The sequence below is a fragment of the Chelonoidis abingdonii genome, chromosome 23 (genome assembly GCF_003597395.2).
Source record: "Chelonoidis abingdonii isolate Lonesome George chromosome 23, CheloAbing_2.0, whole genome shotgun sequence".
In the NCBI taxonomy this organism is placed as follows: domain Eukaryota; kingdom Metazoa; phylum Chordata; order Testudines; family Testudinidae; genus Chelonoidis; species Chelonoidis abingdonii.
The window spans coordinates 17,330,345-17,351,989 of NC_133791.1; the positions used below are offsets into that span (position 1 = coordinate 17,330,345).

The 21,645-nt window shown below is 41.1% G+C and overlaps 1 protein-coding gene across 1 annotated transcript in view; it reads left to right on the plus strand.

Annotated features, from left to right (window-relative positions):
• Nucleotides 1-21,645, plus strand: part of FBXO42 (F-box protein 42) — a 96,119-nt gene that overhangs the window by 19,748 nt on the left and 54,726 nt on the right. Inside the window, exon 2 of the mRNA XM_032787582.2 lies at nt 16,298-16,564. Within this exon, the coding sequence (XP_032643473.1) occupies nt 16,315-16,564 (250 nt within the window). The 5' untranslated portion in view covers nt 16,298-16,314. The remainder of the gene's footprint in view (nt 1-16,297; nt 16,565-21,645) is intronic.

A 21,645-nucleotide genomic window follows, 5' to 3' on the forward strand; every position in this document is an offset into this window, starting at 1 on the left:
TCCAAGTAACAGGTTCTTATTTTTAGTTTTGTTTCTCTGTAAGAAATCTTCTGGAGTGGGATCATAACAATTTTTTTCCTAAGGTAGGTGGAATGGACTAATCCTACAACAATTTGTGGTAGCCACTCCCTGCCCACTGTAAAACACTGCATCTGTACACAGATTTTTCTGACAGTAACAAATCAAGTTGTGTAGAAGTATTTGTATGCAGATTTTTGTGGAGTTGGAGTGTATTACTCATTTGGGGGGTGTTTACATGAGAAAAATAACAGTGGAAAGGCTTGGAGGAATATTTGTGAAACTAAAATGTTTAGAAAACCATGAACTAGCAAAGTGGAAAAAATCCAACTATTTCTAATGTCATTATTTTATACAGCAGTCTTTAATGCATCCCTGACTGGGGTGGTTATGTTCATTTCTTTTATTTCTGCTTGGAGATTAAATAGAAATTTCATTGTTTCCATGTTTGAATCCTGTTGAGTGCTGTAATACCAGTGCCCCACTAGTTTCAACGTCCTTTCAGTCCACTTCCTGTGATTTTTTTCCATAGAGAATTTCAAGATTACACAGATAATTAGTGTTAAATATAGATGTTCAAGGGGCGCGTTCACTGGAACTTGGTGCTTAGTAGCCAAATTAGTTAGAAGCACTTTCTACTGCGCTAATCAATATCATACAGTGCATCTTCATATGCTGTACACCAGGGGTCGGCAACCTTTCAGAAGTGCTGTGCCAAGTCTTCATTTATTCACTCTAATGTAAGGTTTTGCGTGCCAGTCATACATTTTAACATTTTTAGAACTTCTTTCTAAAATCTATAATATATAACTAAACTATTGTTGTATATAAAGTAAATGTTTAAAATTAGATTCAAATGCAGAGCCCCCCAGACTGGTGGCCAGGACCTGGGCAGTCTGAGTGCCACTGAAAATCAGCTCGCGTGTCGTCTTCGGCACTAGTGCCGTAGGTCGCCTACCCCTGCTGTACACTTTCTACATACAGTACAAGGGCGCTCTTTACGTAGCCAAGTGTAAACTAAATTATGAAGATTTTAGTATTAGAATGGATTAACTAGTTCATTTGGGGGAAAAGAAATGGGAACAGAATGGAACAAGTGGCGCTGCTGACACTTGAAGTAGGTTAACCCAGATGCTGATCACTCCGGCTAACCCTGCAGTACTGACATGCTCTAAAGTGTCTGGACAGCTAGCTTTTAGTTTCTCCACCCTGCTATTGGCAACTAATTTTCTGGCCTGTGTCAAAGATTGAACTTGCTGACTGCACTTGCTCCCTGTTTGGAAAGTTTTGCTAGGATTATACTTCCTGAGATTTTAGCCTATATAGAGAGACATGAGACCAATGATGGAGTGGGGGAGAACATCGTTTTACAGAGGACCAGAGTAGCTGGTTGTAGGTGGACAGGAGGTCAGACTGGGCACCAGATACCTTTCATGTAACAACTGAAAGGGAGAGAGAAGGATAAAGTGAGATACATACCGAAAGTGGACTACGGGCTTGTCTATACCACACAGCTTTTAGTGACAAGGCTGTATCGACGCAGCCTTGTCGCTAAAAGTCAGCGTGTGTAAATGGTCTTTTTTGGTGCATTTTCTGCACTTTTGCCAAAAAAATACTTCCAGCGCCATGAACGGCATTAGTGTTGTCGGCAGGAGAGCACTCCTGCCGACAGACATGTTCACAGTGCCACTTGTGTCAGCGAAACTTTTGTCTTTTGCGGGGGAGCTTCTTTAAGTACAGTGTAGACAAGACTTAAATAGTGAAATATATTATGTCACTTTTGGTTGATGAATTTTAAAATTATATACATACGAAAATTGTGACTACATTGGGCTAATTAGTGGAAGCCTGGTAATCTGAAATGGATACTCTATTTGTAACCATGCCCAATGTAAAAAAAGATTCTTTGAATAGAAGCTGGCTGAAAATGTGTATGGCAGAGTTTTTAAGAACTAATTGGAATGTGGATGGGATCCTTAAATAGAGAAGCAGATTTGTGCAGAATGTTATAAATGTGACACCAAGAGCTCTGTGCCCTCTGGGTAGGATGATGATGCAAGAAGCTGAGAGCAGGATAAACTACATACCTTTCTCAGAGTTGCAGTGTACCTAACTAGAGTCCTGTCCACACTAGCAATTGAGTATCAGAAATGCTCAGACCTTGCTACGGTCCCTGATAGGGTTTTGCTTCAAACAAACAGTGTTAGTGCTGCTGTAGTTGGAAGTTGGTCACAAAATGGCAGTTTGGATAATTTAATGTTTTATATCTTTGTATTTTTGGATAGTGCTTTTATGAAAGAGGTAAATTATGCATCTTGATGGGAAGATGGCAAGAGCTCTTCCTGATCACCTTGGGCAGGTTATTCCATAGTCTTGGTCCAACTATTTAGTTTCTTCCCCTTGAGTTTAGACTTGGCTTCTGTTAGCCATAGTGCACTAGGTAACTGTTGCAGTGGGTCCTGGAAGGAGAAGTGAACCTTCATTTAGCATGGTCCTCTCTTAGCAACTAAAAATGTTTTTCCGTACGTCTGCTACCCAGAAATAGACACGAAGGACAAAGGTAGATATCTGAGAAACATGAATACCCATGAGTACTCCGTTACTGTTAACATCTAGGTTTGCATTTGTTAAATTTTGGAGGCGGGTGTAAATGTTTTTGCCTGTTCCTGTCTAAGTAGCATGCAGTTTGCTGATAGCAACAGCAGTTATGTCAAATCATTCTGGTTCCAGGCATTCTTTGTCATAACATTGGCTGTATTAGGGAGTAAAGACGCTAGAAGATTTTGAGAGCATCAGATGATATGATAACTGTAGCTCTTAGCAATCTGTAAATTTGATTTTATATTTTTAACTTTATTTCAAAGGTTTTGACAGCCCATCCAATTTAGACTAGCTCTCTCTTACAATTTTACTTGGTTTTGCCTGTCAGAAATTCAGGAAAGAACCTAACAAAAGCAGAGCAGTTCTGTTTAAAATTCACAATCAGTGCATGTTCCTAAAAGCTATGTGTACAGAACTTTTCTTGTTTACTTCTATTCACAGGACACGTTCCACGGTTCCTTTGTTGATTCTATTTCTGTGCAAGTTTATTGGTAAAAATAAACTGCTGTGTTTCATGGCTAACAATGAAAATTATTCTTATTTGATCACCTAGCAACACTCATCATGCATGTGGAAGAGACTGTGTTGTATGAAATTACTGAACTTTGAAAGATGACATGCATATATACATTGGTCACTTGGAATGATTGTATTAGTTAATTGCAGAATGGTCCAGCTATCCTATTTTTCATTTCATTGATTCCAGGAGAGAATTGTGTGGGGTGTTGAATTTTTCCATGCTTTGTTTCAGCAACGGGTGTTTGTTTTTTTTAAATATTGATCTACTTGGGTACAGTCATTCTGAACTAAATAAGTGAAAAATACACTATTTCTGATTCCCATCCCCAGTCATTTTTCTCTCTCACTCACGAAATGGCTGTACTTTCCCTCTTTTTGTGAAACCGAGGAACATCAGTATTCGTCCAAAATAGTCAATCGTCATTATTGCAAGTCACTAACTCTAAATGACATTAATATTTTATATAGATAAGACAACAGACATCAAAATAGCTGTAACTTCGTTTTTAATGCAATCTAAATAGATGCCAGAAGAACATAAAAGTTGCAAACAGGGCTTTGGAGCTGTGCTCCAGCTCTGCTCCAGCTCTGCTCCAGCTCCAGGCAAAAACCTGTAGCTCCACTGCTCCGGAGCTGTTCTGCGCTCCAGCTCCAGGCTCCGCTCCAAAGCCCTGGTTGCACAGTTGAGCGCTCAGGTCAGGTAACGCCCAAATTAAAGTTGCCCAGGCCGTCTTAATTTAGTCCTCTTGTGCGTGTACATTATGATTGATTTTCCACTTATGCAGATGTATTCATATCTTTAAGTTAAAACACCTTCCGTGCTCCTGAAATTCTCAATCTGGCCTTGTTCTAAATAACAGGATTAATGTGTTCCCCAGTTTCCAGCTGTAGGAAAGTTACCATATAACTTTTTTTTTTTTTTTAAAAAGGCAAACCTCTTAAGTTACAATAACTTAATTACAGTAAAATGTTATAGTACATTGTATGTTACTTATTCAGGATCAGGTGACTGATCAAAGAACTTGGCTAAGGATTCTGGCTTACTGGCAAAGAAACCCTCCTCTTCTGAGTACATGAAAAAGGGTGACCAAATTTCAAAATACTTATCCTCTCTTTGGATGCTCTTCTTGTGTACGTACTTGATGTGGAAGCTTTTCCATTACAAGGACAGTCCATGTTTTATAATACCACAATTCCATAGGAGCAGGAATCATGTTTTTCCAATAAGGGGCAATACAAAGTCTAGTTGTTAAAGATAAAAATAAACCTTGTCACATTGTTTAAAATGCAGATCCTTTACTGGAGCATTAAGTAAGCAGCTTGGGGAATGCAAGCAACACAGCATTTTGTCAGAAGATGTATCTCTTTAATAATTTCCTCCAAAAATTGTCTAGTTCTTGGATGCAACCATAACATGTACAAGTATGTTCCTGTATCCCCGAAAACCCTCCAGTGGATAGCCTCCATAGTAGCAAAAATACGATGGCTCTTAACTGGAGTCCAATGCCATGTACACAGTAACTTATGCATTTTCCTTGAGCTACCCAAATTGAGGATGTATATCTCCTTTCCCATATAGAGGAGAGACCCACTTTCCCATATAATTTGTCCAAATCCCTCTCATCTTTTAATCTGCTTTTCTTATCAACATATTTTTCAATCAGAATTGTATGTATTTTAGAAATTTTGTTCCAACTTGTTCCTGGGTCAACTCCACAAATGTGGTTAAAGATCTAGCTAGGAGCTACCTTGTAGCCAGATTTCACAATAAAACGTTTGGCTTATAAATACTGAAAATACGAGATTTTTATATAGTTTATATTATTACATATCTCTTGGTATGATTTCAAATCAGGACACACGAACAGCTGTCCGAGTTGCATAATCTCAGCCCTTAGCTGCAACAAATAGGCATGTTAATAACCAGGAATTTATTTTTAGGCAGTATCAATGAAAGGGCCTTGGGTGACAAGGAAAAAAAACTGTCCAAAGCTGCCAATGTGGCGTAGATGAGTGTGTTTTTTTTTTTTTGTTTTAAATTCTTGATATCTAAATTCTTTTTAACTAATAATACAAATAGCCATTTGGGCTCCTGTCGTTGATTTTACCTAGTGTTTGGGTGGTCTGTTAACCCTGTTGATCACATTTTACGTAGACTTTACGATTATGGGTCATCTAGTTGACCTCCTCCACAAGCAGCCACAGAATCTCACCCACCCACCCTGTATCAAACCCCTAACCTATGTCTAGAGCTACTGAATCCTCAACTGTGGTTAAAGATTCAAGGTGCAGACAATCTCCCAGCAAGTGACCTTTGCCCATGCTGCAGAGGAAGGCAAAACCCCCAGGCCTCTACCACTGAGGAAAATTCCTTCGAACCCAAATTGGCGATCAGTTAAACCCCGAGCATCTGGGCAAGACTTACCAGCATACCCAGGAAAGATTCTCTGTATCTCTGATCCATCCATCACAGCATATACCGCTAATAGTCAAAGATCATTAATGCCAAAATTACGGCTATCCCACATAACCATCTCCTCCATAAACTTATCAAGCTTAGTCTGAAGTCAGATATATTTAACCTCACGCTCCCCTGAAGTTTTTCGATTTCACTCCTCTGATGGTAAAAATCTTTGCTCATTCAAGTCTGAACTTCCTGATGGCAGTTTAATATCCATTTGTTCTTGTGTCCACTTGGTATTGATCTTAAAAATTCCTCTCCTCCTGTATTTATCCTCTGATATAATTAGAGAGACAATCATCTCCTTTCCCTCCAGCTTCTTTGGTTAGGTTTAAACAAGCCAAGCTCTTTGAGTCTCCTTTTCATAAGACAGGTTTTCCATTTCCTCGAATCGTCCTGTAAGCCCTTCTCTGTACTGTTTCAGTTTGGAATTCATCCCTTAAAACATGGGAAACAGAACTTGCCCACACACAGTATTCCCAGAGGATGAGGTCTCCACCAGTTGCCTTGTAATAAAAAGTACTAAACCACCTCCTTATCTCTACTGGGACAAATACTTTTGCTGCTGCATTCTCAAAACCACATTAGCTTTTTCGGCTCTATTACCACATGGTGGGCTCATAGTCATCCTGTGATCAACCATTTACTCTGAGGTCCTTCTCCTCCCTCTGTTACTGCAACTTTGATTGGGTCCCCAGCTTATAAACAAAAATTCTTGTGTGTTAATGCCCTAAATGCTTACCTTGCACTTTTCCAGTAATTAAATTCATCTTATTTACTTATTACTTCCCAGTTTTTACAAGGTCATCCAGAGTTCTTTCCTTTATGATATTTCCCGGTTCCTTTTCTGTATTGGCAATACCTTTACCTTCCAGCTTTGTGTCATCCACAGACTTTATTAGCACATTCCCACTTTTTGTGCCAAGGTCAGTAATAAAAAGATTAAATAAGATTGGTCCCAAAACTGATCCCTGAGGAACTCCACTAGTACCCTCCCTCCAGCCTGACAGTTCACCTTTCAGTACGACCTGTTGTAGTCTCTCCTTTAACCAGTTCCTTATCCACCTTTCAGTTTTCATATTGATCCCCATCTTTTCCAGTTTAGCTAATAATTCCCCATGTGGAACCGTATCAAATGCCTTACTGAAATTGAGGTAAATTAGATCCACTGCGTTTCCTTTGTCTAAAAGATCTGTTCTCCTCCTTTGAGAAGATATCAGGTTGGTTTGGCACGATCAACCTTTTGTAAAACCATGTTGTATTTTGTCCCAATTGCCATTGACCTCAATGTCCTTAACTACTTTCTCCTCCAATTTTTTCCCAAGACCTTACATACTACAGATGTCAAACTAACAGGACTGTAGTTACCTGGACCACTCTTTTTTCCTTTTTAATCAAATTAGGGAAAGCTTACCTTTTATGTTATACAGAACTTTCACACTCACCCTGTCTTTTTTGTTTCCGTACAAATTTTGATAGCATGTCCTGCTATGTTTTTAATGTCCTGTCAGGGGTGTACTGAAACAAAAATAATAACTTTGAAAGGACACTCAACCGTAATCAAGGCTACTCTGCCTAACTAAGAAATATCATATTCAATTTCTCCAGGCCTTTTATTACTTATTCCACAGTAGAGGGTAATTTGCCTTAAAAACTTTGTTTCTCCGCAGTGTGTATTTCTAAATATTTTAAAGATTCTTTTTTCCATTTAAGTTCATGGAGCTGACAATAGTTAGTTTTTGACCTTTTTGGGAATATTAATTCCTAAAATTTCAGATTTATCATTTTGAAACCTGATACCTGCCCAAATTTCAAAGTCAATTGTTCTGTAATTTTTAATTGAGTCTTCTGGATCCTGAAAAAATAAGAAGACATCATCAGCATACAGAGCTATTTTGTGTTCTGATCCAGAAGGTGATTTGATACTCTTTATCAAGGGGCTATTTTCTCATTTATTGAGAGTGGCTCTATTGCCAAAACAAACAGGGGCATAATGGGCAACCCTGTCCTGTACTGCCAGATAGATTAAAAGGAGGGGATTAATGACCGTTAATCATAGCAAAAAGTCAAGGATGAGTATATAGGGCAGATATGTCCCTAAAAAAACTATTTCCAAACCAAACTGTACCAAAATCTCCCTGGGGTAATCCCATTCTAGTCACTCAAAGGCTTTCTCAGCATCTAAAGGAAGCAGCACTCAGGAAGATTACTGGAATTAACATTACAGATGAAATTCAGTGTTCATCTGATATTACCAGATAAATGTCTGCCAGCAGCAAACTCAAATTGGTCAGGGTGAACACATTTGGACAAGATGATTTTCAGTCTGCTTGCTAAATTCTTGGCGTAAATTTTAACATCCACGTTAATCAGAAATAGGTCTGTATGTTGCACAGTTGGTAAGATCTCTTCCTTCAGGAGTGACCACACTTTTTGCCTCTTTCTAGGAATCTGGAATCTTGTTTACTTGCAATATACCATTGAACAGTTCAGTTATAACAGGGACCAGCACTTGCTTTAGAGCTCTGTAATACTCCCCAGAAAACCCATCAGATTATTATTATTATTATTGGGTTTTAAATTCTCAATTACAGCTTCAACTTCCTTTGCAGTAATTTACCTATCAAGACATTCCTCTGAGAGCTAAAGTAGTTTCACATTTCTCAAATATCTATAAATTTAGGGTTTGGATGTTCTGAAGTGTACAAAGATTAGAAAAAGTTTCAGAGATCTGTTTAATACCTTTTTATTTCTAACCAGGATGGCTGGCTGGCTATTTGTTAATTTTCTGGCTAAAAACATATCTTTGTCCTTTTCATAATTTGTTTAATATATTTGTCTGCTCAGTCTTACGTATCTGTAACAGGTGAATCTTCTTTCTCATCGTATTTATTTTCTATACACTCCTTTAGTACCTCTAGATTCATGTCTACGTTCCAAAACAGAAAGTTCTTTAACCAAACTCTTTCAAGAGTTCTCGTCCTTTTGCGATATAATGCTTCAGTTATAAGGTTATTTCTCATTACTGCCTTTCCAGCACCCCAGAGAACATTTTTAATGATCTCTTCCATGTAATTTTTGAAAATCTTCCTCCAGCTTTTGAATTCTGAGGGAGTCGTATAATAAAGCTATTTCAACCACCAGGCCCTTTGTTTTTTACTCCGTTTCAGACCATACCTACACTACAAAATTAAGTCGACTTAACTTTCATCAGCATATAGCCACCACAGTAGTTACATCACTTGTGTGTCTACACTTTGCATCTTGTGTCAGTGGCGCACGTGCTCGCCAGGAGCGCTTGTATCGGTTGTACTGTCAGTGTGGGGGCATTGTGGGACAGCTCCTGAAAGCCAGTAACCATCAACATAAGTAACAGCATCTACACTGACACATTGTAGACCTAACTACATCAACCTTGGCTTTACCCTGCTCGTGGAGATGGAGTTGTACCAAGTCAGCCTAGCAGGGCAGTTATATCAGTGGGAGCAAAATTTTAGTGTAGACACATCCACAGTTAGGTCATTGTAAGCTGCCTTACATCGATTTAACTGTGTCACGTAGAGCAGGCCTCAGTCTCTTAATCTGATATATGCAGGGACTTGTCAGACCAAGTAATAACTTCCAGATCAGCTTTTTTGACCAAATTAGCCAAGGTTCTAGAAACAAAAATCACATCCTTCCTGGAATAAGATCCGTGAGTAGAAGAATGAGTAGACCCTGACATCTGGATTCATTTCCCACCGGATGTCCATCAGGTCCTCACTGATGCAACAAATTTGCTCCTGCCCCTCCTGATCACCTGTTGTGTCCATTTGATTGATCCAGAGTGGGATTAAGCATCTCATTAAAATCCTCCCCTAGAATAATATCCGTTTCCCTAAAACTTCTTAAGACCCTACAAAATAAAAAGAGAAGCTGCCCCGATTGTGAGCGTACACACATTGGCTAATGTAAGAAGTTTACCTTTCAAGGAGCCCTTATTTAAAATGTATCTGCCCTCTGTCTCTGAGTTGTGCAGAAACAACAAAAGGGAATTGTTTAGCAAAGAGTATTGCCACCTCTCTTCTGTTAGTTTGCCCTGGAGAGAAAGACAGTGTCTGTGTCCAAGAAGTATTTAGGTATTTATCATTTTTCTTCAAGTGTTTCCTGTAGCTACTGGGGAAATCCTTTTTCAGTGAGCAGAATACTCCTTTCCTTTATGTTGGATTGTTCATCCCTTGAACAGTAACAGTCATGACATTAATAAACTCCCCCATGAATTCAAGTCTGTTCTCCTCCATTATTACCATTGGTTAAAAGCAGTGAACCCCTTATCCAAGCCTCCATTACATTCGTGCCTCTTTAAGCAAGAGATTTTAGATAGTTCCCATCATACAGTAATTTTAAAACTCCAATATATATTGCTTTCCCCTTTTTACACATCTGTATTGCTGTACCTGATCCTAAGTCTGATTTACTTTAAATGAGCCCTGACATTTTTATTAATCTTCCTATTAAAACATAATGTTTAACGCCTGTTTGTTCTCTTATCCTGTTTCCCTCCCTATCTATGCATTTCCCATTATCATCTGGTCCCCTCTGGTTGTGGGAATCTGGGTTATACTTCCTCTATGGGCAGGACCGGTGCTAGTGTTTTTAGCGCCCTAGGCGCATGGCCATTTCGCCGTCCCACACGCTGGTCCGCAGCTCCGGTGGAGCTGCAGCAGGCATTCCTGCAGAGAGGGTCCGCTGGTCTGGGGCTCCGGTGGAGCTGCCACAGCCGTGCCTGCGGGAGGTCCACCGGAGCTGCCTGCTGCCCCCCGCCGGCAAAATGCCGCCCCCCAATAATCCTGGCGCCCTAGGCAATTGCCTAGGCCGCCTAAATGGAAGCACCGGCCCTGTCTATGGGCGTTTTAATTCCCTGCTGGTGGGGGGGAGGGGAGTTCTTTTGAGAACCAATCTGTATCTAATCTTATCAAACATCTTTATAATATTGGGTGTGGTGTTATTTATACCATCTTTGAATTCACCCTTCTCCAATTAACGTAAATGTTGGAATGTTTGTGATGATTCTAACTTCAAACTTACTTCAATAAGGAGATCTGGGTCTCCTGCTATTTTGTTATTAACTTTGTTAATTTAATGTTATGATTTTATATTATAAACTAAATTTTATACCTATTAAGTACATTTTACCCTCGGAGTTAAATATTGTGTCAGCTAACGTTTTAATCCTTAAGCTCATTATTTAGAAAAGGTACTTTACCTGTTGATTTTACCTAAATTCAGTGCTACTCTTCCAGCCAGTGATCTTTCCCCTTCCCTTCCATATTACATTCTGTATTAATCAGATAATATTAGATCAAGAGTCTTTATTTGAGAAGAATGACTATGTTCTGGCAACTGGAAAATGTTTCCCTCGCCCTCAACAGAACAAATAGTTGTTCAAAGTTTCTCTTCTCATTGGGTGCCTTTGTTAGTGCTATTCTAGGATGTTAGCTTCCTGAGCAAGTCAAGACCACTTGACTTTTGGAGTTTCTCCTTCATTGGTGGAGAAGGCTTGGAGAGACTTGTTGGCAGGCAGCTACCAAGTGGCATGCTCCCAAGTCCATCTCGCATTGTGAATTGTACTCCTTCATGCTTTAGTCACATTACTGTCAGACTGCTCCCTCGAGTGGCTACATAAAGATAATAGTCTCCTAATTTACTGCTTGCTATGTTAACGTATGATGTAGAGGTCAGGTCTGGGGAGAAAACAAAGTGCTAGTTGTTTCCCTTCAGATTCTCTTCCCATCCCCAGGGTGCATCGTCCCATCATAGTCTTTCTTGAATCTGTGAAAGAGGGTAGCAGTGTTCTGAATGACTGTCTAATCCTGGCTCTAGGAGCCATTGGATGTTCCTTGATGATCCAGCAAAGTTGTCTTAAACTGATGAGTTTGTTGGAAGAGCTGAAAAAGATTGATGCACTTTGTATCACCTGCAAATCAACATTTATAATTTAGCACATTGTTTAAAATAGATCTATACATAAAAGGAAATTTGTTGCTTAAATTAAAAAAACAACAACCACCACCCTCCCCTGGGAGCATGGGGAGATATTGCTCTTTATTACGGTGTCATTGAAATGAACATTAAAAGCTGGTTTGAACTAGCAGTGAGCGTGTAATTATGGAGCAGCTGCAGCACAACCCATCCCAATGATGCCTTAGCCTGGCAGGGGTGGGTGTGTGTGTGTGAACTCAGATTACCACAATTCTTCCACTAAAATGGGATTAGTCATTCTCCTGGGAAATGGGGTTTGATGTTTTTAAAGTGACTAGGATGGTCTCAATGAAGACAAACGTGTATCACGTTGGTTGGCAGAATTGCCAGCAGCGATTGGTTTAAGACAGCGAACACTTCCTAGTCTAGCACTATTGTCACTGTATTATCCTATTACTTTGAGTCATATCTAAATAGCTGGAGATACTGACAGAGGCTTGAAGGGCCATAAACCCCTTCTTTGCCTACTGTTTTCTTCTCCATACCTGCTGTGGATAGATAGCTGGACACAAGTGGTATTCAAATAACCTTTTACTTATTTCTTATTTGTTTAAACTATAGCAACTTGTAAGCCAGCTAAGTAAATTATCAAGTAAGTACTTTTCTTTCTGAAACTCTGCAGTAAATATAACAAGTAGATTAAGTGACTCGCCTTCTATTCTAGGAACTGGATCTCTATTTTTGTCAAATATATGAGACTCCATTGTTCTGCATAAGCAAGAGAAAATTGTTCATGTGGCTAACACAGAGCTATATTCAAATTAATGTTCTGCAGGATAAGCTATCAATGTTTTAGAAATCTGTATCGGGAGCAAAGTCCTACTTTTAAAGCCAATCTTTATTTACACAACTGACCTCCTAAATGGAGCTTTTGGTTTGTATTTGTGATGAGAGTTAGAAAGTGTACAATTAATGATGGACAATAATGGAAATGTGACTGGCTGAAAGACCTTCACTAATAGAGAGTTTTTTCTTTTAATTTCTGGCACTATTTGGGCAAGGTGAAGGTGGTCTCTTCTGTCATGAAAATCAAGTGGTTTATAAGGGCACCATGTGCAAGTGTCTGATTAAATAGATAAAGGGGACTATTTCATTAAAAAGGCCTTGCAAGCTAGTTTTGGCTCCAAATTTAGGTTCTATTTCATGTTTTTATTTAAAAAAAGCTTTCACATTTATAAATATAAATAAGTTATTGGTTTGGGTTTCAAACTAGGAAATATTTAAACCCAAACATTAGAGCATAGGGATAAGATAAGTGACTCCTGTTACTGTTTTTATTGTTCAAACTGGGTGAAGAAAATGAGTAGGTGACAGCAAACAGGTCTTTTCATGCTTTCAACTTCACTACTCTGTGGTGGTACAGGTAACCATTTGTTATTTAACAATTACTTTTAAGCAGCCGTGACCTCTGAATACTTTGGCTGTGTTTCATTGACATGCACAATTTATTAAACCCTTTCCTTGGCCATAAACACAAGCAATAGAGATTGAGGCATTTGCTTGAGGCCTCGCTTAGTTCCATGATCTAGTCTCTTCCTTTGCTTTCAGCAGCAGGCAACTCCCAGTTCAAGTTTTAATTTTCCCATTCTCTCCTCCTAGAGGAGAAGACCCTACCATTGTTGGGGCCCTGTGGTGAATTCCTTGCTTGGGGAATTGCAGACCCATTCTTGATTACCTTAACAGATGATATGGGACTGAATTTCTTCATTGTGGTGATCTCTAGATGTATACCTGAAGAAAACCATTAAAATGAATTTAGTAGCAGCAAATTTCATTTAAAGGCTTTTAAACATTGAACATTTAAACATTAATGAGCCTCTATAGTCTCAATTTTCTGTTTTCCCCCTTATCAGTAAAACTTAAGCCTGGGGTCACAGCCCCAGATAAGATGGAACATTGTCGCTACAAGTCGTGTACTGGATTAGATCCACATTAGAAATTGATCCCACGATCATGGTAATAGACTTTGTAATGTTGTGCATAAATTAAATACACTTAAAACCCATAAGAAGAAACTCAAAACAGTTTTTCACCATGGTTTTATTAAAACTCCCCTTCCCCCTAAACAATCATTCTGTTTCTGGTGACCGCTGGTGGTGATGGCCTCCAGCATAAGACTGGTTCCATTGCTTACTTCGCGCATCTTGCTCACTTAAAGTAGGCCACTTGTGCCATTGTCATGCATTATCACTGCCACACTTAGCAAGGGCGTGGTGCTGACCACGTGCCCAGGCAGTAGCTCCTTTAGCTTGTTTCTGTCATATAGTGAGTTGTTTGGGAGGGCTAACCGTAACACAGCAATCCATATCCACGCTACAGCTAAACTAAGTCAAGAGAGCTTTTGTTGTCGAGTTTAAACATGATTCTTAAACACTGTTGTGAAATCCGGTAGACACGTGTGTAGTGGTTCCAGCCTGTTCACCAGCTTTAGGCAGCGTTCTCTCTAATGATGTTACAGCATGGACAAGGCAACAAGCCTCTGAGCACAAATGTGAAAGAGCAGGCAGTGGAGCAGAGGGGGCTGCCAAAGGGGAGTGTGGACAAAACCCCCTCCTATTCTTCCCCCTCTCCCATGTTCCCTGAATAGTTATCACAGCCTGGAAGGAAAGTTGCCTGACTGGCAAAACACGGGGTTAGCAAAGAGGAGCAATAAAAGGAATGAGAGTGAAGGGCTATCCTTTCTCTTGTTGCTTTTGAAGCTCCAGGGATCCCTGTCCACCTTGCCTTCCTGCCCATGCTCTTCCTCTCCAAGATTCTGTGTGGCTGCCAGCCCTCCAGCCAAGAAAAACTGGATAACCCCCTCCCTTGGGAGCCCATCCGTGAAGAACATTAGTTACCTAGAGCAGTGGTTTTTAAACGTCTTTTCTGGGGACCCAGTTAAAGAAAATTGTTGATGCCCGTGACCCAGTGGAATTGAGGATGAGGGGTTTGGGGTGTGGGAGGGGCTCAGGGCTGACGCAGAAGGTTGGGGTGTGGAAGGGGGTCAGGACTCTGGGCTGGGGCCGAGGATGAGGGGTTTGGGGTGCAGGCAGGGGTTCTGGGTTTGGGGGGGCTCAGGGCTCGGGCAGGTGATTAGGATGGCAGGTTGGGGTGCGGACTTCACCGCTGGTGGCTCCTGGTCAGCACTGCAGCTGGAGTGCAGAGGCAGGCTTGGCCCTGTGGACCACACTGTGCCCTGGAAGCAGCCAGCCGCAGGTCCAGCTCCTAGACGGAAGTGTGCAAGTGGCTCCGCATGGCTCTCGCCTGCAGGCACCACCCCTCCCCCCAGCTCTCACTGGCTGGAACCGGCCAATGGGAGTGCTGAGCCAGTGCTCAGGGCAGGAGCAGCACGTGGAGCCCCGTGGCCCCCTTGCCTAAAGTCGGACCCACTGCTGGCCGCTTCCGAGCACAGCGTGGTGTTGGAACAGGAAGGCACTTGCCTGCCTTTTAACGTCCCAGATGCTGACCAGAGTGACCCAGTGCTTTATGTGCTGGGACCCAGTACTGGGTCGTGACCCGAACTTTGAAAAACTCTGACCTAGAGAACTTACTGTAGAGCAGTGATACTCGGACCTTCCTGGTTTGGGAGCCAGATTAGCAGTCATTACCCTAAAGAGCCACAGTTGTGTGAATTCATTGTTTCATTTACCAGTCCTATATATTCCTATGACAGGAAAGATTTTGTGTGTGTGCACGCAATGATTCTCACAGCAAAATGGCTGACCAAGTATTCTTTTATCAACTGCCATTGGTTAACATAGTTCAAGCTCCTGATTGGTTACAACTTAAATTGGTTAATAATTAAATCACAGTGTTTTTATATGTGCTGCAAAGAGCTGAAGGCGACACGTTAAAGAGCCACTTGCGCTTGGGAGCCTCCGTCTGAGCGTCACTGCTGTAGATGTTCTCCATGGCCAGGGGCTGACGGTACTGCTCTGAGAGTAGTTTCTCAGGCCATGTCTAGACTATGCGCCATATCGGCGCGTTAAAATCGATTGCTCAGGGATCGATATATCGCGTCTAATCTAGATGGGATATATCGATCCCTGAGCGCGCTTATATCGATTCCGGAACTCCTTCAACCCCAACGGAGTTCCGGAATCGACATGGCGAGCCGTGGACATCGATCCCGCGCGGTGAGGACGGGTGAGTAAATCGATTTTAGATATTCGACTTCAGCTACGTTATTCACGTAGCTGAAATTGCGTATCTAAAATCGATTTTATCCTGTAGTGTAGACCAGCCCTCAGGCTGCTGAGCGAGAGGAGAGTTGCATTAGGGTTTTTTAAGTCCTATTTCCAGGTTTGCCATTTGAGCTGTAATGGGGATCTGCTGGATCTCTGGGATGGAGGGATAAAAAACAAGTCTCTCAAAACGCAGGCCAGTAAGGGAAGGAGGTGGCTTACTCACTTTCCAAACATAGACAAACTTTTTGCTTCAATGATGGCAGTACTTAAGCATTTGTTTTGTAGGGGGAAGAGACGTTGAACATTTGACCCTAAATATAGATGACCTTTGCCCAGAACCAGACTTTGGACATCACAGTTCAGAGGACTGAAATATCAAAATATTTTGCCTTGCAGTTTATTGAAGCAGAACTTGGTGTAGATCTGATATCTAAATCCATGACTGAGGCTTTTCTAAGCACACTATTTCTACATATCTTTAATGTGATTTTTTTTTCCCTTCTTCTTGAAGCTGTGGAGTGGAGTGCCATGGCCAGTTCCTCAGACAGTGAAGATGACAGTTTCATGGCTGTGGACCCAGAAGAAGCAGTGGTGGAAGGACCAATGGAGCAAGACGATGAGCCACATGCTGAGCTGGAGGTTGAGGAGACCAGGCATAACCGATTGATGTTGGAGCTGCCAGAAGAGGTTTTAGAATACATCTTGTCCTTCCTCTCACCATACCAGGAGCACAAAACCGCTGCCCTGGTCTGCAAACAGTGGTATCGCCTCATCAAAGGTACAGACAGCAGCAGTGAAGTCTTTCCTCAAATGAAAGGATAAAAGATTTTAGTTTTCCTGTCCAATCTTTTTGCAGTGTTTTTAAAATTCAGCTCTCACTGTTGCTTGCCCTTCCCTCCACACCTTAATCTGGATGTTGCAGAGTCTTGTTGTGCTTACTGAATTAATGTCAGAAGAATAACTAAAGCTGTTCACTTCATTCTGTGCAGGTAGGACTAGCAGCAAAGCAACTCATAGTGAAGTCTCTTATCTACTATAAAAATGTGGGGTGTAGTGTTTACTTATTGGTCCCACACCAACCTGGCAGACTCTATGTACTGTGCTTGTCAAAAATGTCAAGATAAAACTAGCCAGCTGACTACTTCTGTAGTACCCCAAGGTACTGGTGTATGCATTGTTTCCCGCCCTCCATTTGCAGTAGCAGGTCCAGGGCTCCATGTTTAATGTGGCTGCACATATTGCTGCATAACTGTGGTCCAGAATGTAAGCTTTCATGTGAAAACAGAATTTAGTCCCTGGCTTTTGTGGTTTAGAAGATAAATTTCATAATATGAACTGCACGTAAACTGATGTAGTAATATCTGCCTGTGTCTGCAGATAGCCTGGAACATTAGCCCTAGGGTATGAGCTACTCCTGTTTAACTCAATGTAATACTAATTTCGAAGCGTAATACCGATGTTTTAAATATCCGCATTCTTTCAGTGTTGCTCATTGTAGCAGAAGCCTCCAGCAAACGTGCTCTATCATCCTTGGATGTACAGGCAGATATTGGATAAGTTACAGTGGGAAAGGTAGATACTCTCAGGGTTTGCTGGGATGACGATGAGGAATCCAAATGCAGAGGATGGATGGTCTAAGGATTAGGTTGCTAACCTGGGTTCAGTCTCCTGCTCTGCCACCTGCTTCCTGTGTGACCTTATGCAAGGCATTTAGTCTCTCTGGGCCTTAGCTCCCGCTCTGTAAAACATGGATAACAGCACTGCCCTGGTTGACAAGGGTGTTGGGAGGAGAAATACTTTAAAGATTGAGGCATTCAGATGCTGTAGCAGTAGGTGCCCTATAAAGTACAATGAATTAGGTAGACCCTCTCCCAAATTTAAATTCACCTGTGTCTGCTCAGAACAAAGGGAGGGAGAGGATGCTTCCTTTCCCCAGCAGCTGATGCCTCAACCAATGTCTTGTTTCCAAGAAACAAAATGCTCCCATGTCCCTGACCACTACCTGTATTCCCTGTCACAAGATGTTTAGATACTAGAATGATGAGGACTGGCCAGGAGTGGATAAATATCAATTCGTTTTAAAAAATGAATTTTTTATTTAAATACAGGTTTATTTTTAATAATAAACCTATTTGAAATTTACAACCTAAATTAAGGCTTAATCTTACTATAATCTGAAAGCTTTTTAAATAAAAAAGTAGTACATATTTGCTGTGCAAGTTTTAAAGTCAGACTACTGGACTGATGGAAGTCACTGACTAAGCACCTGGAACCAGAGTTTGTCAAAGTATTAAAGCCGCTTTTGACAACTGTAGCCTCTTCTGCTGGTGAAGAGAGAATATTTTCTTCATTTAGTTTATTCAGCCAATTCAGTTCAGTTCAGTGAGCAGTTGGTTCAAAGTAAAACTAATTGGGAGCTGTAAAAGCAGGAAAACTACGTGTGAGGTTGAGATCCGTTAGTTCTAAAATCCCAGAGGACATGATGACCGGAAACAATCAGTTCATTCACTAACTACAGATAATACTGCCTTTGTTTAATAAATTTAGTTTTAAATTCAAAACATGTTTTGATAAACTTTTTTCTTATGTATCCAGCACATTTGAGAGATTTTTTTACTTAAAAAAAACAACAAAACCACCCTCGATGCTCTTTTTGTGCGTTTTTAATTCTCAAATTTTCATCCAAACGGAGCCTGACACAAGTACAAATATTCATCTAGTAAATAAGAAATGTAGCATTCGCTTCAATTTCTAATTCAATTCGTTTTCTAATATAATAAACTGAGACTGAATAAGTGTAGGTTAAGCTACAAATTACTTTAATAAATACATATAGATATAGCGTATCTGCCTGGTTAGTGTAAAGAAGCATCAAATTTAGGGCAAAGACTATAACTGAAAAATCAGTATGTTTTAATGGTTATCAGCTAATGAGAATCAGCCTTTCTTTAGAAAAATAATTAAAAAGTACTAATGGAAAACAAGATGAAAATCAATGTTTTAGATCAAGGTTTCCTGGTTGATATTTAAATTGCCTTGATTTGCCCCAGGGTGGACTGGATAAATGTACAGAATCCTACAGGGCAGTTGTTTTCAAAACAGAAATATGCAGCATAGTAAGTTGAGGACAGTGAAAAATACGTGGGAATTAATATCAAACAGTAAATACTGTACTGATGGTATTGGATTTGATTAGGGCTGAGAGCTGTCAGGGGAGAGAGACCTGACTTGTAAAAGGCAAACTTGCCTTATAGGACACACAGTGTTTTATTTCATTGCATTTTTTTTCCCTGGTCATACCTGTGGGATGTGTCTTAGGCCTGCAGTTGCCGTCAGTGTCCCATTTGTTAAATGACCTGTGCTGCATTCTCTGAGCAGGGAGTTCTGCACCTTCTCCCACCTTATCTGGCAGTTTGAAAATGTCACCTGCTTGGTCTCGTGGAGGTGAGGGCCACTAAAATGCAGAGGTTTTTTCTCTCTGCCTGGAAGCTGTGTATCACCACGTGGTATTTCTGTAAAATACCTAACTTGCAGGTAAAGCACAAATCCCCATCTCTGTTTAAAAGATTTTGAGTGGATGGGGAGGACACGTTGCTGCAATTCCCCCTCAGCTTACTTCTACCCCCTTAAAAAACAACCACAACAAAAATAACTGTGCCGATTTATCCCGATACTCAGTAGCTTGTTTAATTGCTGTCCCAAACCCTCCATCTTTGTCCTTTTTTTTTTTTTTTTTTTTTTAAGGCTGTGTCTACACTGCAACTTTCAGCGCTAAAATTTTAGTTGTTCAGCAGTGTGAAAAAAACACATCCACCCAAGTGACAAAAGTTTTAGCGCTGAAAAGTGCCAGTATGGACAGCGTTTTATTGCTGGCTGCCACACTCCTGACGTTAAAGCTCACCGGTCGTTCGGAGTGGTTATTTTTTATCAGTGTGGCCATGGTTACACTGGCGCTTTACAGCGCTGCAACTTTCGCGCTCAAGGGTGTGAAAAAAACACCCCCCTGAGCGCTGCAAGATACAGCGCTGTAAAGCCTCAGTGTAAACAGTGCCACAGTACTGGGAGCGTGGCTCCCAGCGCTGCAAGCCACACTCGTAGAGGATGTGGAGTACATGCAGTGCTGGGAGAGCTCTCTCCCAGCGCTGGTGCTGCAACCACACTCACACGTCAAAGCGCTGCTGCGGCAGCGCTTTGAAGTTTCAAGTGTAGCCATACCCTGTGAGAGCTCTCCCCCAGCAATAAAGCTTGACTACACTGCCCATGTCACAGTGCTGCCGCGGCCATGCTGTAACATGAGTGTTGTAGACATACCCTTAGATTAAGCCCTCTGGGGCAGGGTTTTTCTCTGTCTCTGGAGCGGTGTGTGCTGGCCGTTGTAGTATGCAGATCGGAGCTGAACAACAATGTGCAAAAGTTCCTGCTGGCTCTTTGCTGGCGGGAAAAGTGAAATAGGCAGGTGTACCTGAGTTTCTAGTCTTGGCTCTTGTGCGATCTTCTTTTGTAAAATGGAGTTGGTACTTGCCTACCTCATGGGAAGGTCGAGAACGGATGTTTGCTGAGTTCTTTGAACATGTAAAGCTCTGTATCGCTTCTAAGTATTCTCTCCCCTGCTCTGAGTTTGACCAGTCATAGTTCAGATGGAGCACTTCTGGAAGCGAGCAATGCAAAATTCTTTCAGCACATCAAGTTACCGGAGGTAACAAACCCTTCTCCAGCACTCCTCAAGCAGCAGAGCGGTCAGCCCCTCATCTGAAACTCTCACCCTCTGCTGTTATGTGATGTGCAGTCACCTGCTTGCTTGTTCTTGCAGTTACCATGGCTTAAAGGTATAAAGGAGAAGCCTGGAATGAAGTAGAAATTAGTGATTCACCCGAAAAAAGAATGTGGGAGAGGCGTACTGTGTACAACAGGGATGAGTGACTTCAGGCAGCATGCATTTGAGTGACTAGTTAGTCTTTAATGCTGGGACTGTGGTGGGGGGAGTTGTTTAGCAGGCATGTCAGTTTAGCAGCTACTATAGACTACAGCAAAAGCAGTTGCTCACCTGTACCCTACAGTGCAGAGAGGGTCACTTGAGGTAAATGCTTTGTTTTCTAATGCTTAATTATTCCTGTTTGTCAGGATATATCTGCTTTGATATCATATAATTCAGGTTACATTTCCAATGTGGCCTCCTGGGGACCAACTGCCCAAAAATCTAGGGCTTTAGTTTGAAATTTTCCTGCCACAAATCCTAGAGTATGATACTCAGGTTTTTTTCCCAGCACAGGGCTTTCAGTAAGAATTTTGGGGAAAATCTCGTCAAGTTCTAGAATCTCCACTGTCCTAGATTTCAAGGCCAGAAGGAACCATTGTCTAGTCTGACCTCCAGAGAACTTTCCCCAAAAATTTTCTAGAGCAGATCTTTTAGAAGAATATTCAGTCTTGATTTAAAAATTCTGTGATGGAGAATCCACTACAACCCGTGGTAGATTGTTCCAGTGGTTAATTATCCTCACTGTTAAATTACACCTTTATTTCTAATCTGAATTTGTCTAACTTCAGCTTCCAGCCATTGGATCGTGTTCTATATTTCTCTGCTAGACTGAAGAGCCCATTATCAAATATTTGTTCCCCATTTAGGGGATTATAGATTGTAAATCACCCCTTAACCTTCTCTTTAAGATAGATAAAGGAGCTCAATCTATCACTAGAGGGCATGTTTTCCTATCCTTTAATCATTCTTGTGGTTCTTCTCTGAATTTGCCAATATATCAACATCCTTCTGGACACCAGAACAGGACTCAGTATTCCAGCAATGGTTGCACAAGTGTCAAATACAGAGGTAAAATAACCTCTCTGCTCCTACTCAGAATTCCC